Source organism: Cajanus cajan, chromosome 9 (genome assembly GCF_000230855.2).
Source record: "Cajanus cajan strain Asha chromosome 9, NIPB_CcT2T_4, whole genome shotgun sequence".
Taxonomy (NCBI): domain Eukaryota; kingdom Viridiplantae; phylum Streptophyta; class Magnoliopsida; order Fabales; family Fabaceae; genus Cajanus; species Cajanus cajan.
In genome coordinates, this window is record NC_138525.1 from 1,681,442 (window position 1) to 1,700,570 (window position 19,129).

At 28.9% G+C, this 19,129-nt stretch overlaps 1 protein-coding gene across 1 annotated transcript; it reads left to right on the top strand.

The window, feature by feature from the left end:
- Window positions 1-4,185: 4,185 nt before the first annotated feature.
- Window positions 4,186-10,506, top strand: LOC109791234 (cytochrome P450 71D10). The gene is made up of 2 exons (XM_020350506.3): window positions 4,186-5,106; window positions 9,686-10,506. Exons 1-2 carry the CDS (start codon window positions 4,240-4,242, stop codon window positions 10,295-10,297), a joined length of 1,479 nt encoding a protein of 492 aa, XP_020206095.1. The 5' UTR covers window positions 4,186-4,239; the 3' UTR covers window positions 10,298-10,506.
- The last annotated feature ends 8,623 nt before the right edge of the window (window positions 10,507-19,129 follow it).

The following is a 19,129-nucleotide window of genomic DNA, read 5'->3' on the forward strand; positions in this document are numbered from 1 at the left end:
ATATATAGATATAAATTAAATTTTAATATTTTTTAAAAATAAATTATTAATAATTAAAATAATATATTTATTTATTATAAAATTAAAATAATTTATATATTAAAATATTTATTTATTAATTTTAAATATAATTTATATTTAAATATAACATTTATTTATATATTTTTTTTTATAAATTTTAATTATATATTATAAATATTTAACATGTCAAATACACATATTAATTAAAATACTAGCTTTTTTTTTTGCACTTACTAGAAAACTAATTAGAAAAACATTGAAGAGTATTTTTATTCTATTAAATAATGGTTATAATATATTTTTTTTTCCTCATAAACTAGTCAATTAAAAAAATTGTTAATAAAACTGATATATATTAGATTACACCACCATAATAAATTAATATGTTTAAATTATTATATTATCTTTATCGAGCTGTAACTCGAATTTAAAAGTATATCGTATATCTTCTTTATAAACAACATAAACAAGTAAATTATAATTATAATGAAATCCTATTTAATTTTTCAAATATATACTATTTAATTTTTTAAATATATACTATTTTGTTAATATATATATATATATATATATATTAACAAAATATAATTTCAAATTGTCAACTATTCTATGTTAATTATAGCAACATTATAATCATTAATATGTATATATATACACTAATTAAATTTAATTTTAAATTATAAATTATCCTACTATACAATTAATATTAATATTGATTTATTATTGTTTTCTAAATTAATAGTAATTATTATATTATTTATTATTTTTAACCAATAATTTAATCAAAATTAATCGCATAATAAAATTACAGATATACATATACATAATAATTAAATATAATTTCAAATTATCAATATCAATTATTTTAAAAACTTATTGAAAATATTAATTTCTTTAAAGATATTTTTCACTAATAAAAAATATACAATGATAAATACTACATCAGTAGTAGAACTAATTTAGATTGTCTAATTGAGTTGATGTAAAATGTCTTTCATGTAGTAGTGATTCTTCCAACCCCACCACTTTCATTAACAACTAATTATTGGATGTTCATGCTATAAACACACCATTTAACTTTTTTGGAATTTTTTTCTAGTTTGTTTTCTAATCAAAATCAATGATGCGCCATGTTTTTATATAATTTCACGTGTAAGTTTGTCTCCCATTATTAACATTGCTTAAAAGCTTTATATATATCATTTTCCTACGAATGAACTGTGGTATTGGCATATGATAGATCATAGAGAGGACTAGCTAGTGTGTTAGGTTAAGTGTGAATTATATTTTATGTAGGTTTTATTGCATTCGAATAGCTCGACTTTTCATTTTGATGTCAAAGCATGTTTTGAAACGGAACCAAATGGCCACAATCATGAGGCCAGACTGCAAAGTCTTCCTTAGGAAATGCAAGAAATTTTGTTCATAACAGAGATAAAGCATATCAAGGTTAACTTCTCAGAAATCCAAAACCGTTGCAGACTTACGGAAACAAATACCAATTCTTGCATTATATGGAAATCGTTGCTGACCCAATAAATTAAACAAATTTTAATATTATATTTAAAGTTTTTATAATCAATCTACTTATATTTAGTGAGAGGAAGGACTCACTAAATGTGATGGGTATCAGCAAAGTCGGTATGATGTCGTATCATATTAAAAAAAAAAAGTTACTTTTCACTCATCAACCCATCTACACACGTTATTTATTCTACTGTGACCCCTATTAACTGCACAAAACTAGCATCAAAACAGTAACACATGAGACAGGATACAGCTAATATATTTAGGATATTAATTTGTATATTAAAATAAGGTTTTTTTTTTTACCCGACTAAGAGCACCTCCAGCGACAGGTGCTTAGTGTGTTGTTTATTGATAAGCAACAGTGCTTGTTAGAAACTGCCATTGGAGTTATCCTACATGGCAACTGAGTTTCTTAAATTTTTTTGTCAGTTACTTGTACAAGCAACAGTCCTTAGCACTGAGAAGAAGAATTTCATTGGTTGAAATTGATTTACGTGGAATATGGACCACACTTATGAAAAAAAAGAAAGTAGAAAAAACCATGGTTCACCTCCTGTTCGTTCGTCCGGGGAGGTTTGGCAACGCCGGCCAGTGGCCGTTCACGCGTCACCGGTCGCGCGTCGCCGGTCGCGTGTCTCCAGCAAGTCCCGTACGCCCCGCGCGCGGCTCAAGCAGTTCCGACGGCCCACTCGAGAACAACCTCCGCCCAGCATGTGAACCGCCTCTGCCCAGAAGCCAACGGCCAAACCCCTCCGCCCCCATGCGCAACCCCGTACGCCCCGCGCGGGAACCACCTCTGCTCCATATAGCCAGACCCGCGGCCCACGCGGGCATCACCCCTGCCCCACGAGCGCTAGAACCCCCCGGCCGAACCCCTTCGCCCCGCCTACGACTACCTCCGCCCGTGACCCCTCCGCGCGCCAGTCGAAGAAGAGAGAGTGAAGAAAGAGTGAAGGGAGAATGCAGAGAGTGAATGGAGAGTGTAGGAGAATAAACGTGAATAGAGGGTGATAGACTTTGATAAACGTAAATAAGAAAAAAGAGACGTTGGAGAGACGTTGAAACGTGAATAAATTTATTTTTATTATTGTAATTTTTTGTATTTTTTTATTATGTAATTTCTTTTTATTATTAAAATTTTTTATATATTTTTTATTATGTAATTTTTATTATTATTGAAATATGAGTTGTAAAAAAATTGAAATGTCAAAAAGTGTAATATGAGTTGTAAAAAAGTTGAGGTGCTTATAAATAATTTCCATTGGAACAAAAGTTGTAAAAATATAATATGAGTTGCTTATAAGTAATGTGGCACAGTAGGACCCATTTAAAGTTGTTAGAAATTATAGATGCTCTAAGAGCACTTCCAAGGGGAGGTGCTTATGTTGTGCCATTCCTAGGTGACAAGGAAAGTTGCTAACCCATTCCTAGGTGACAAGGAAAGTTGCTGTTTTTTTAGCAACCGAGCTTCAGCAAGCAACGGTGCTTAGCTCTGTTCCAACCGCGTCAAACTCTTCCAATCGCTGTTGCAACCACGTCCGCGCCAAACTAGAAGAGAGTCACCGCCGCCTCGTTGACTCGGAAAACTTCGCCGACGGACCGTTCAGCTTCAACGTCCCCTCCTTCCTGACGAAGCACGCGCAGCACGGTTGTTGAAGCCGGCCGTGCACACGACGGTGGTGGCAAAAATCGTCTGCGGCGCACGCTCACGTGTCCGGGAACCTCCGCCTCGTGGAAATCGTCAGCCACGTGGAGATTCGGCGAGGTGGACCTCTTCTCCGCGCGTGTCTCCGCCCGACCAGACCTCCTCTAGCGCGCATCTCCGACCGGACCTCCTCTGGCGCGCGCGTCCTCGGCGACTGGACCCTCTTCCTCGGGAGCGGTTGGGTGAATTGAGCCACGCTGGCCACATGAGGGAAATGGGAAAGGGGAAAGGGTTTTGAGGGATGCGAAGAGGAGATGGTGGTAGGCGCACCTATAAATTAAATTATAGTAAATAAATATTTTTATTATATAATAAAATAACTTTTAATATATAAATAAATATTTTGATTATATAATATGAGTTGCTTATGAGTGACGTGGCACAATGAAACTCATTTAAAGTGATTGAGAGTTAATTATAGATGCTCTATGAGAAGGGGATATTTTGAAACTTACTCTCGTTTTGGAGGAACCAACATGGATGTTACCGGTCAATATAACTTCACTTTATGTCACAATTTTTTTTTATATATAACAAAATTGGTTTGAAAGTGAGACGTGGTATTTTACTGATGAAGAAGTCGCGTACATGATCTTGCATGTAGTTTCAATCACACGTATTTTGACTAATTTAAGACACGTGTCATTCCTCTCAAATAGAGAATTTTTTTTTTTTAATTGATGGTACTTAAAAAATTACTTATTTATTAATTATAAATATATAACTATAGATGAACGTATGAGAATTAGTTTCCCTTTCTAATAATATTTATCATGCGTATTCCCTTGGAATTTATATATAAGGAAAAAAATCAATATAACATTATAAAATAAATATAATAAAAGAGTTGCATATATTAATCTAAACCGAAGTAGTAACCTCTAAATATTAATATTTCTAACAAATATATATATGTAAGTCCTCTTGGGTGCTTTCATCATATATTCGCCCTTCTTTGCAAAGCTAGGTCTAGAGTCTCGATCATGGAGCTCCACAACGACCCTCTTTCCATTTACCTCATCACCTTCTTTCTCTTTCTCTTAGTGTTGTTCAAACTATTTCAGAAACAGGATCCTAACACCAAATTGCCCCCAGGACCAAGAACCCTACCTCTCATTGGAAACATACACCAACTCGTTGGATCACTCACTCACCACCGCTTGAAAATTTTAGCCGACAAGTATGGTCCCTTAATGCACCTAAAACTAGGAGAGGTATCCAATATCATAGTCACGTCACGAGAAATGGCAGAAGAGATAATGAAAACACAAGATCTCAACTTTTCTGATAGGCCAAACCTTATATCATCGAGAATCGTGTCGTACGACGCCACCAGCATTTCATTCGCTCCGCACGGTGACTATTGGAGGCTGCTTCGAAAACTATGCACAGTGGAGCTCTTAACCACAAAACGCGTGCAATCGTTTCGGTTCATTAGAGAAGAAGAGGTTTCGGAGTTAATCAAAAAAGTATCTGCAAGCGAAGGGTGCGTTTTCAATCTCTCTGAGCATGTGTACCCCCTAATTTATGCGATTGCGGCACGTGCGCTGTTTGGGAAGAAAAGCAGGTACCAAGAAGTGTTCATAAAAACGATTAAGAAACAACTGAGTCTGATTGGAGGGTTCTCTGTGGCTGATTTGTATCCCTCCATTGGAGTGCTTCAAGTGAGGGCGAAGAGGAAAGTTGAAGAGGTCCATAGAGAGGTTGATAAGGTTTTGCAAGACATCATCGACGAGCACAAGAATAGGAAAAGCGAACAACGTGAAACGGTGGAAGATCTTGTCGATGTTCTTCTCAGGTTTCAATCGGAATATCCTTTGACTGAGGACAACCTTAAAGCCGTCATCCAGGTTAGAAACAGTTACATGAACATATGCAACTCCAAGTGTTTATTATATGAAACTCTATAGTCTATATATTTAATTCAATTTTCTTATTTATCATGTTTTTATAAATTAAATTTTAATATTTTTAAATAAATTATCAATAACTAAAATAATATATTTATTTATTATAAAATTAAAATATATTTTATATATTAAAATATTTATTTATATTAATTTTAAATATAATTATATTTAAATATTATATAGATAATTTATTATAAATTTTAATTATATATAATAAATATTTAACATGTGAAATACGCATACTAATAAAATACTAATTTCTAATCCGTTGAATAATGGTTATAACATCTTTTTCCACATAAACTAGTCAATTAAAAAAATTGTTAATAAAAATGATATATTAGATTATATACCATCATAATAACTAATATATTGAAATTTTTATATTATTTTTATCGAACTGGAAATTGAATTTAAAAGTATATTATATATTATCTTCTTTAAAAAATATATATACAAGTAAATTATTACTATAATGAAATCCTATTTAATTTTTTAAAATACATACTATTTCATTTAAATATTATATTATTATATTTCTCGTAATTAATATATATATATATATACATATATATATATTTAAAATATAATTTTAAATTATCAACTACTCTATATTAATTGTAAGAACATTGTAATTTTGACCGAAAAATATATTATTTTTCTTATAATTAATAATATTTAATTATTAAGTTTTGCAAAAAAATATTATACAATTAATTATTTTTTAAATTAAAAATTCAATCAAATTCGTAATCATTAATATATTGGTTTATAATAAAATTACAGATATACATGTACATAATAATTAAATATAATTTCAAATTAATTATCAATGACAATTATTTTAAAAATTTATTGAAAATATTAATTTCTTTAAAGATATTTTTCACTAATAAAAGATACAAAATGATAAATGTTTTATAATTTTTTAATCAAGACTATTCTACATTTACTACTACTAATAATAAATAAATACATACTTTGTCTAAATCTAGAAGTTTGAAAGGCAAACCGGATAGAGTGACTTAGGATACAAAAAATTAAATGTAACTTCTTTCCATTTTTCATTTGATCAATCTCACATTCTACAGTTTGACACATGCCTTAAAATATATTACTAGTGTATTACTTTGGAGTATTTTGTATAAATAAAGATATCGATATTTGTAAATTAATAACATATTAATTACTTTATCTTTTTTTTCCCATTTCTTAATAAATATTGTACTTTTCAATAAAAATAATAAATGTTTTGTATAGATCAAATATATAATGGAGTAATATTTATTAATAAATGAGATATCTAGAGTCACAAGTATTTCAATTAGGTGAAAAAAGTATTATTTTCATGACTCATTATTTTTATAAGATTCAATTTATCTTGTCTTATATATTAATTATTTTTATATTAAAATATTTTTTTAATTAAAGTGTATTTGTTTAATTTGATAAAATGCATTAATTATAAACTATTTAAAGAGTATATATTTGATTGATTAGGATAAATATTAATATTAATTAAATAATAATAATATATAGGACATACATTTTAATTAATTAGAAAATACATGAATATTAATTAGAAAAGAGAAGTAGTATAACCATAATTTAAAAAAATATATATATGAATAGAATAAAATTTATTGTTATTAATTGAATTAATTACTTTTTTTAATCTTAGTATTAAATAATTAAGTCTTATATATAGGAACAGTGGTAGTATTTTATTAAAAATATTTATTACTTAAAAGTATAAAACTTTTATCAATATTTAAGGTAGAAATAATTGTTTATAAAATTTATAAAGTTAATAATTTTTGAAGAATATTTTTCAGATACAACATAACTTTTTATAAAACGTTTTAACTTTTATATATAAAAAATCATTATAATTATAGTCATTCTTGAAATTTTTCTAAAAGGTTTACAAAGAATTTATCAAAAATTATTTCTTAAACAACTTATTTTTTTAATAAAAATTTATAATTATTTAAATAACATTATATATAAATTACAATAATATTAAAAATAATAATAATCATTATTTACCTAATTTTAGTTTATAAAAAAATAAAAAAAATGAATAATATAAAATATTAGAAATCAAATCTCTCTTTCTCTATATATATATATATAATCATGATCTAAATAATCGTGACTAAAATACATATACAATTATATATATATATATATATATATATATATATATATATATATATATATATATATCATTACAAAAATGTTATATACTGTGACAAATAAAAAATATTGTTATACGTGTAATATACAAGATTTAATAACATATTTTATATGTCACTATAATCTATACTTACACATTTTAACAATATACCAACATATATTATATTTATTGTGTGGATAAAAATAATTTTTAGTGACACGCATTGTATCATTATAAAGTATATGTCAAATCATTTTCTTGTAATATATATATATATATATATATATATATATATATATATAATTAATAATAAATTTTCATTCCATCCAGCCTTGGATCCTTTTTCATTACCATTATTATTTTCTTTCCTTTAAATTTGGTTTGAAGTCATTTTAGGGGCTATTCTAGAACAATACAAAGATTAATATAAATTTTTCTGCAAGAAATAACGTGTTGTTACAGACAATGCAATAGTACAGTTGTGGAACAAAAATAGTATAGTAATAGAACAAATAATAAAAACCAACGATAGGAGTGAAACGAATCAAAAACTAAAATGCATGGCAAAACTATGGTGATAAACATTTCTAAATCAGGTTGCCTTTTGCTATACTTTGCTACATTTCAAAAATGAAAACCCATTTTTCTAATGTTCTGGATGACACTCACTTGGTTTCTCCCAAAGCCCCTTGGGGACCCGAGTTGCATTATTACTACTTGACATATAGAGTGGCCAAAACATTGTTCCATTTCTATTGCTTTAAATGAATCATAATCATGAATGTCTTTTGTCTTTTTTAATATTAATTGAGTTTAACAGTGATGTGCTGTTAAGCGTAAAAAAAAATTTAAACAATCAAACAAAAATTATAGTATTTTAATTTTTAAAATAAAGATTATAAAGTCAATACACTTATCATTTATATAGTGAATTATGATTAAATAATAGTGTAAACAGAAATTAACACACTTACCAATGAATTAATTGTTAAATAAAAATGTTTATTGATATTTTTTGAGAACGAACAAATATTTTTTTGAAATAGACTCGATAATTATTTGTTCGCAATACGATTTAAGTATTCTTAGTTAATACTTAATTCATAATACTAAAAAAAAAATTGTCATATATATATATATATTATAAAGGGGATATAGGAGTATGTAACCATTTTTAGTCTCCATTTTTTAGTAGACCATTATACCTTTCAAATATAAAAAATTATATATTCTCTGAATAACTATACATAACTTTTTAATATATTTATTGTGTATAATTATTAGAGGCAGAAAGTGTCTCAATCCCTCTAGCATATATAAAGGAAATACTCTTTTCGGTAACTACCTTGGTCTCCACTTTTTTGGACTATTATACCCTTTTATTTTAAAAAATTAGAAAAAAATATTTTTAATCAAATTTAAAAACTTGAAACTAATGAATCTATACTAATATATAAAAGGATTTCACTTTCAATAATTATTTTTAATTTTCATTTTTATATGGACCATTTTATCTTTTGTTTATTTTTAATAACTATCTTTTTTGTGAGTAACTTCTAATTTTTTTATTTATGTTTTCTTTTAATATAATGCAGACATGAAGTTTCTTTTTCCTGCTAGCATATATAAAGGGGAATGTTAATATATTCTCACCTATTTTTTAGTTAAAGTATCTTAGCAACTTATACCAAAATTTTTGGGACTAGAAAATCATTAATTTCTTTTAATTTTGTTAATTTGTATCAAAGATATTATAGTAATTTTATTTTATTTTAAAAGAAAATAAAACATTTTCTCTCTCTTATTAACTTCATTCTCCAACTCATTTTTTTTTATTAATTAATTTTTTATTTGTTCGGAGAGAGAGGGGAGACATGATGAGAGATAAGAGAGAAATGAGTTAAAGAAAAGATTTTACTATAATATCCTTTATACAAATTAACCAAATCAAAAGAAATGAATGATTTTTTTGTCCTAAAATTTTGGTATAGGTTGCTAACATACTCCAACTAAAAAATATGTGAGAGTATATTAGCATTTCTCATATATATATATATATAAGTATTTAGTGTCTAATTTAGAACAAATATATGCTATAATATTTTAAGTCAATTAATTTATAAAATTTAAATGTTATTTTATTTAATTAGTTAGTTTGGATGGCATTTAAAAAAAAAGATTTCAAACGAAATTATCTTATTTAATCGTGGTATTTAAAATGTCAGTTTTGATCGATAATTTAATATTATAAAATTATTTAAAAAAAAATGAGTTGGAATGAAGATGAAAGAATTTATGATTTGGTTGTACAGAAGATAAGTAATATTAATCGATTTGCAGGACATGTTTATCGGTGGTGGTGAAACAGCAGCTTCTACTGTGGAATGGACAATGTCAGAAATGATAAAGAACCCTAATGTGATGGAAAAAGCACAAGCTGAGGTTAGAAAGGTGTTTGGTAGCAAAGGGTACGTGGATGAGGCAGAATTGCACCAATTGGTATACCTAAAGTCTGTCATCAAAGAAACCATGAGGTTACACCCACCAGTGCCATTGTTAATTCCTAGAATCAATAGAGAGAGGTGCCAAATCAATGGATACGAGATACCAGCTAAGACTAGAGTCATTATCAATGCATGGGCACTTGGAAGGAACCCTAAGTATTGGGTTGATGCTGAGAGTTTTCAACCTGAGAGGTTTCTTAACAGTTCCATTGATTTTAAGGGTACCAACTTTGAGTTTATTCCGTTTGGTGCTGGTAGGAGGATCTGCCCTGGCATTACATTTGCCACACCTAACTTTGAGTTGACACTTTCTCGATTGCTTTACCATTTTGATTGGAAGCTTCCCAACAATATGAAGATTGAAGAACTTGACATGACTGAGTCATATGGGGCTACTGCAGTAAGAAAAAGTGACCTATGCTTGATTCCCATTGTTTATAGGCCTTAAAATATATTGCATTGCCGTAGTGAACAATGTCCTAAACTATTTAAGTTATTATATGTATGTTTATTTTATCTGATTCTCGACTTGAGATCCCTTCGACCTCGTTTCTTAGGAATTCCTCTATACCAAAAAAAATAAAATCTCCAATGACTTTATGCAGTTCATTTTCATATGGAGTAAATATATAAACTATTTTCTTTGTTTGATTATAATTTGTGGTTGTTCTCTTTGCAGTTTTGTTAATAATATAGTATTTTTGTGGTTTTATTAATATTAAGTTGCTATTAATTACTTGTATCAATATGTTTACGCTTTTGGGAATGCTATATTATTGGGGGGTGGAATACCTGCATCGGTTGAGGAATTTTGAGGAAAAATCTTCCACCATTTAGCGCCTGTTTGGGATTGTTTTTGCATTAATTAAGCAAATTCTGCTTCCAAAATTCATGTTAAAGGAGAAGTTACATATTGTGGATGGTTGGTTATGTGTTGATATAATTGATTTAAAAAATATTAATTTGCAGTAATAATTTTAAGTAATATGAGTTAAAAAAAGTAATGTGAATTTAGTTTGGATAACCAGAAATATGTACTTCATTTTCATATTGAATATTATTTAAAAACTTGTTAATTGACTTTAAATGTGTAATTATAAATCTAGGTAAAAAAAATTCTAAAATTAATTTTGTTTGACAAAGAAGTTGCTAATAATTGTTTTCAAGTGAATGTGAATTTTTACATTTTAAAATCAGTTATCTTAATAGTCAAACATGTAACAAATGTAATTTTGATAATTTTGGATATAATATGAAATTGATTTCAAACATATTTGATGTGGAATTAAACATACTCATGTTAGTTTCTATTTTTTCCATTTGGAATCCACCTTTTTTTTATATTTAAAAGCAGAATAAACACATGCTAAATTGACTCACATATAAACTCAGGGATAAAGTGTGTCTCTTGTACTAGAGAAGGGAGAGTTTGAGAAACTACGTCACACCTTGGAGAAATGAGTGTGTTTTGTAAAGGGAAGCTACGTACGGTCATGGTAGCATATAATTTTTATTTGTAATTTTAACATAATAGGTCTAGGACAATATATAATACCCTTATAAATTAGTACATAATTAGGGATAGATTAGGAATAGACAAATGAATTGGTAATTAAATTAGGGTATTATTTTAATTTAAATTATAATGAGGTAAAAATAAATAGAATAAGGCTTACATAAATTGGAATTAAACCATCTAGTATAAATTGAACACGGGATTTTATTAGCTTCTAAGGACGTTTAAGAAGACATTGATAAATAATATAATGAATAAACATCTTTGAATAGAATATTAACCGAGCAATCAAATTGATTTAAAAAATTTAAGTTGTGTTTTCCGAAAAAGGACAAAACTAAAATTTTCTTATTCTATGATAATTAAAAACAATGTTTATAGATTTTGAAAGTCACGGATCATATATAATAAATAATAATAATAATAACAACAATAATAATAAGTTAGTATTTGGATGATCACTTGTTTAAGATAATATTTTTCTTTACTTTTGGTTAAATTTTGTGTTTTGTAGTTAATAGCATGTAATAATATAACATATTTATTTTAAATTTTATTTTGTATTAATGTTAGTTGTTTGAGCTAACAATATAAGTAAAGGTGTTCATGCATCAAATTTTTGAAAAATTCAAATCAAATTGATCAGTTTTTAAAATTAGATTGGTTTAACGTTGCACAATTATCCAGCTTTTGTTCAAAATCAATTTTTTTAAAAATTGAATTGAACCGAACCAACTCACTTCGTAAAAATGGATTGGATAATTAAATTTCTTTTGTATAGTTGATTGATTCAAATTTTTTTAAAAACAGATCAGAATTTTCAATGTAAATCGAATCGACATGGACTGATTCGGATCAGTTTGAATTTTTTGCACACCCCTAAATATAATAAATCAATAAATTTATTTTAAAATTTAATTTGTAGTATTATTTATTTTATCAGTTGACAATATTTTATTTGCAACAAATAATCAATTATCAAATGATTTATATTTATAATTAAATATTTAACTTTTTAAAAAAATAAATAAATTTAATTATGTTTGACTTAATTAATCTAACTCAATCCAATCCGTTCATGATCAAGTTAGGTTGAATTTAAAAAAAAATACACAAATCTAACTCAATTCAATTCATAAAATTTTAATCAAATTGTATAATAGGTTCATCCAAATCCAACTCAACTTAATTTTCTTACACTATATATTAAAATGAGGGTATTTTTAAAAGTGTTTTAGTTAACATTTCTCGTATTATAATAGCCGTACATTCAAATTTGGAAATTTGGAAAACGTCCACTACGTTCTACATGGAAAATTGGAAAATGAAATAAAAAAATGTCAAATGAAAGATAAATAGATGCACAAAGCTCTTACCTTTTTCCAACAGTCGAATATTAGAAAAATAAATAAATAAATAAAAATATTGTGAATAATCACACATCAAAGAATAATATTATATTAGAATAAAACGAAGCAAAATAAAAAGAGAAATGCGAAAAGAAAAAAAAAATTAGAAACATTTTTTTTAAATACCTTTATACATGACTGAAAATTAAGTTCGAAAACAAAATTTGAAAACAATAGATGGAACAAATGGAAATGAAGAATCATTCACATAAAAATTATATTTTAGTACTAATTTCCTATATAGTTATTTTAAAAACGTAAGCTATTAGAATAAGTTTACATGTATATATATTTAGTATATTATTTATTAAAAAATTAAAAGTGCTTAATTTCTACATCATATCTTACTACTAGTTTTTTTAAATAAATAATTATTAAATAGTGATAATTCTTTAAAAAAGAATTGTCTAATGCATTTTTTCTTTGGATAGTTAAACACTACGTATACAAAGTAACAAAACATGACTTCACTTCATTCATTCAACATAATGCATGCGAGACCAATCAAATATATATATACATATATATATATATATATATATATATATATATATATATATATCCAAGACCAATAAAAAATATTTATAAAAAAACATTTTAATTTTTGTATAGTATATATCACTTTATTTATGTTACGGGATTACTCAGATTCTATACCTACCTGCACGTTACCCACCCCTTAATTTAATTAATGCTTGCTAATTTTTGGATAAAAGCCAAAGCAATATATAACCCTTTCTGTAAAGAATATATTGTACACACGTTACTCACAACCTTAATTAAATTCTTGCTAATTTTTGGATAAAAAAGCAGATACATAAAGCTTTGCTTGCTAATTTATGGATAAAAGTCAAGGAAATATAACTCTTTCTGTAAGGAATATATTGTACGTACACATGTTATCCACAGCCTTAATTATTAATTCTTGTTTTTTTTTTGGATAAAAAGCCAAGCATATATATAAAGCTTTTGTAATTGATCTTAGTTCTTAATATGAATTTAAGTGCCAAACTTGAAATTAATTAAGGAAGTTGTACTTAACAACTAGTTAGGTGTGACCACACATGAATAAGCAGATACTCTGTCGATGAATTACAATCATTCTGATTTTGTAGAACAATGATGCCAAGAGAACAGTGGGTGGTTTTGATTCTAAGATGAAAAATGATATATATTCTCCAGGATGTTTCGAATCTCCGACTAATGAAAAGTTTTTTTTTCTTTTTAATTGAAATTTATATTTTATAATAAAAAAAATTATAAATGTCGTCAATCATAATTAATTCAGACTATTTTCGGACAAAATTTCGGAGCATTGTATCATTGCTCTTCTAAGATATGCATTATATTGGAGGTCGTACTTAACTAGTTAGGTGTGATCACTAGGGATAGGGATGGCAACGAGGCTGGGCGGGTACGGGTTTCATGATATTCGTCCCCGTCCCTGCGAGCTAAACTCATCCCCATCCCTGTATCTGTACTCATTGAGTATGTAATTTTCATCCTCGTCCCTGTCGGTTATCGGGTATACCCGTACCTGTCAAAATTTTTATTTATTTATTTTTTTTAAAATATAATATTTTTTAATTATTTTTTTAATTATATTATAATTATAGTTAGGTTATTTTTCTATCTTATATTATAATAAATAATCACACATAAAAAAATATTAAAATTATTTAATATAATTAAATTGAAAATAATATTAAATTAAAAATTGGAACGGGTACGGGTACGGGGCGGGTAAATACATACCTGTTGAGATTTCCGTTGAAGTACTTTTATTTATAATTATAGATTAGGTTACTTCCCTCAACGGACTCAAACACGGCAAGTGTACCGGCCGTACAAGTAGTAAAAATATCGTACCCACAGGGATTAGAAGGTAAACTAAGCATTCATTGGCTACTTGTGACTTGAGAACAATCCCAATAAATATGAATATGAATTTAAGAACAAAACTACTGGAATTGTTAAAACACAAATAAATGAATTAGAAATGAAATGGGGTGAGAAATGGTAAAATGGACACTTGAAGTTGTGGGGGTTTGATTTCACCAAACAAACACTAGTGAATCCTATGTCTCTTGTTACATCCATTGTTCAGTCAACCATAAATTTACTCAGACCTAATTCCTTAGAGAAAGAGCCTAGGTGCAAAATATTGAATATCAATCCCTTGAGTACTCAATACCTCCACCCGCATTACCGGTTAGGATTTTAAGACTACTAATGGGTCAAGCCCTATCCCTAGGTACAATTCCCACTAGGCATATGTTCATAACTAGTTTCAAGGATATTTCCCAATACTCAATGAAACCTTAAATCATGCAAAGGGTGATCAAGCCAAAGCAAGCATTAAGCATAGAATCATACACAACAAGGAATGAAACAAAACATATATATCATTAAACACAAAGGGATTACAATAGAGTTTGTTGGTTACATCAAAACCCCAATACAATGGATAGAACCTCTCAAAACAAAGAGGGGAAAACTAAAATAGAGATGGAAGAGGAAAGGAAGAACCGAAGGAATGATCCACCGTGGGAGGCTTCCGAAGCCTGAGAATCCCTCCTGCAGAGCTCCTGGAGGCGCCCCTGGGCGAATGAGGGAGAAAACCCTCGACATTTCCCTTTTATGCAGCCCGAGGAGACAAATTAGGGTTATTGCGCCCGGCGCGTTACACTTCGCGCCCGGCGCGGGCTTCCCTGATGCTCAATGTGCTCTCGGCCTTGAATTGCGCCCGGCGCAATTATAAATTGCGCCCGGCGCGAGGTTCCCAAAGACTGAGAGTACTCTATTTTATGCCCGCCCGGCGCGATTAACACTGCGCCCGGCGCGGTTGCCTTCTCTGCTCCTTAATTCTTTGATTTTCCACTCCTTTAACCCTTTTTTCCTCAATTCTCTACTTGAATACCTGCATATACAAAAGAAACCAAAATGAGAACAATTAAGATGCAATGATACAAAGAATGGAAGAATTTGATCATTAAATCTTGTATAAGTCTCATCCAAAAAGAGGTAAAATTGAGACTTAACAATACCCGTATCCGATTTAATATATCGAGTTTTACCTGTATCCGTACCTTATCAAAACCGGGTATTTCTTATTAAAGTCGGGATAGATTCGGGTATTACCCGCGAGTACGAGTATCCCTAATGACCACGCATGAATAAAAAATAACCTCCTAATGAATCACAATCATTCCAATTTATTTATTTTTCACCTATACTGGTTTACAAACGTTGAAGAATATTTCTATTCTATTAATTAGTGATCTTAACATCTTTTTTCACATAAACTAGTCGATTAAAAAATTGTTAATAAAACTGATATATATATATATATATATTAATATTAATTAGATTATACCATAATAATAACTAGTATGCAATTATATTGCATTTATCGTGCTGCAAATCAATTTTAGAAATATATTGTATATTATCATCTTTTAGCAACCATGTATATAAATAAAATATAATGAAATTCTATTTAACTTTTTAAAACATATACTATTTCGTTTAAATATTATATTCTATATTACTCTTAGTTTTATATTATTTTTTTAATACTATGAGTAACTTACCTAACTTTTCTACTTTGATTGAAACAGAAGAATAAAATAAGAAACTGGTCGAAGCACTCTCTAAAAACTTCCTCTGATCTAACTTCAAGAAATTAGTGGGTGAAAACTTTTATAACAATTAATTACTCTAAATTCATTTTGATTTTGTTACTAATGAATCTCGTAATCGGTGGATGGAATGAAAAAGTCAACAGAAATTAGTTATATACATGGCATAAGGTTTGCACTTTGTGGTACTAACACTACCATACCCATTGGGACCCTAAAATAGCGTAGAACTAAGGCTTGCATTGCTTACTCCGACGAATTTTGCATTACAAAACATGTTCTTTTTTGGTGTGATGGGTTTTCAGGAAAGAAAAAAACAGACTTGGTGTTGTGTCTGGTATGCAACATTGTAGATGATTTGGAAGGTAAAAAATGATGTCAGTTTTAATGCAAAGGTGTTGTCAAAATCTGATATGTTAGAGAGGGTGCAACTTCTATCGTGGCAATTTATGGTAAAGCACGGGTGCACTACCCATTAGCATGCTGGTTTCAAAATCAATTAACATGTCTTTCGATGCTAAGTTAGAAGATATTATCGGTGAGTTGGTACGTGTGCAAAATATGTATCTAGGCAATTTATGACTGTTAGCAAGGGGGTTTGTTAAGTACTTGTTTGTCCATCTTGGTGTTTTATTTGCATCTTGTACCAACATGCCTCATGCCTACTTTTATATTAATGCAATCTTTTAGTTTCTTAAAAAATGATTAAAAAAATTATTTATTAACAAATAATTTTAAATAAAAATATAAAATAGTGGAGTTCATTATGGAACCAACATAAAGTGAATTAAGAATTCAAATCAAGTTTTTTCATTATAGCAAAAAAAAATAGAGAAATATCTTAAATGTAATAATGTACTTGTTTACTAGTTGTTGTTGATTTTATTAAAATAAATATTGTTGTTTTATATTGATAAACTCTAAGGAATTAAGGAATTCCTCTAAGTTTCAGTTATTAGATGATTGCTTTGAGTAAAGGTCAAGTTGACCAATAGAAAATAATATATAAGGTTTTTCTTAAGAAGTAGATTTCATAAGTTCATTTATGCAGAAAGTCTAGAGAGAAGAGTTTTGGTTTTAATAACCCTTCTTCTTCCTCTTTCTAGTCTATGGAGTTTTAGAAGATTGTAGTGGAGTAGCTAGACAGTGATTTGGAGCTGTTGGAGCCAAGGATTGTTGTTGGTGTGAAGTTTTTTTAGAGCTTGAAACCTCATTCTTCCTTTTCTTCATTCTAGTTTGACTTAGAGTTAAGGTAGAGGAAGTTAAAACTTGGTTTCTTATTGGGTTTTAAAGTTGTGTTGTATGATTGTGGTTAGATCATGGTTGTAATGATGTTTTTGCGATAGAAGATTTAAAGATTTTAGGTTTTGGGTGTTTTCTTGAATATGTTGAAAGAATTTGATGATTTGATCATTGTGTTGATTGCATGTTGAAGTTGTTGAAAATGAGTTGTTGATGTTGTGTGATTATGTTTTCTTGTGTTGCATGTCATATTTCTTGGTTTTTAGGTGATAGGAGGGCCAAATTTGTGATCTTTATATGCCAAACTCTTAGTCACTCCGTACGTGCCTTCATGGAGTTGGATGTGGTTCAATCAGAAACACTTTGTCTTACTTATGTCAGTGCAAGATTGGTGGTGTCGAATGTGAAGAGAGAGAATTGTCTTGGATTGAACTAACATCGGCGTGATTTGAATGGTGTTGGGTTAGGATGAAATAATTGACCCTGCCTAATTTGGTGTCAAGCATCAAAGGAGTGGTGTTAGGTGTGAGGAGAGAGAATCATCTTGGGTTGGTTTGAGGTCAAGCATGGGACTTCACCATGCCAGACATGAAGGTCCAGGGGAACTTTACCTAATCCACTTCGAGCATAGGTTGCATGACATCAAGTGTGGGTGAGGCAGAAGGCTCCTTACCTCGATGGCATCAGACGTATGGTAGATAACAACAGGTGCAGGTTGTGTTATTTTAACTTGTTGCTTATGATGAAATTGGTGAACATGTTGTATGGTGTCTATGTTGTACTATATGTTGTATATTGATGTCATGTCTCTATATATTGATATATGATATTGTATAGTTGCTTAGTTGAGTTTAGTTGTATGTTATTTAGTTGAATGATTAAAAGTTGAGTTGAGTTGTATGTTGTTTAGTTGAGTAGTTGTGTTTAGAATACTTTGACATCAAAGTTGTATTATATTGATTGACCTAAGACTTGAGGAAGAGTCTTTTTAAAATTGCATATCCCATTGTGAGAATATTGTGTTATCGTGCTTTGAGAGTCCAATTTTTTTTTTAATCTTTCCTAGGAAGTTGACCCTTAAAAAGGATAGTTAGTCTCCTCTAGGACCTTAGTTGATGCAGTATGTGGATCAGGTCAAGGCATACCAACTACAAGCGACCATTATTGATCTATATGTGGGAAAGGTCGATGCATGCATGTATAAAGAGACCAAATTAGAGGAAGGTATAAGATTGGAGATTAAAATCCCTAATTAAGTACTCGAAGGGTATAGTATTTGAAGGATACTCAACAAGTTAAATCTATAGACGACTTAGTGATGCTAGCTAATAATGTAATAGACTCACACCCAAGTTGTTATACCCTTACAAGAATACTATACTTTCTAATTTAAGTGCAAAAATTCGAGAAACCATGTTGTGTTGGTAATTTTTATCCAAATTGGTTGTTGATCATACTTGATTGAAAAGATC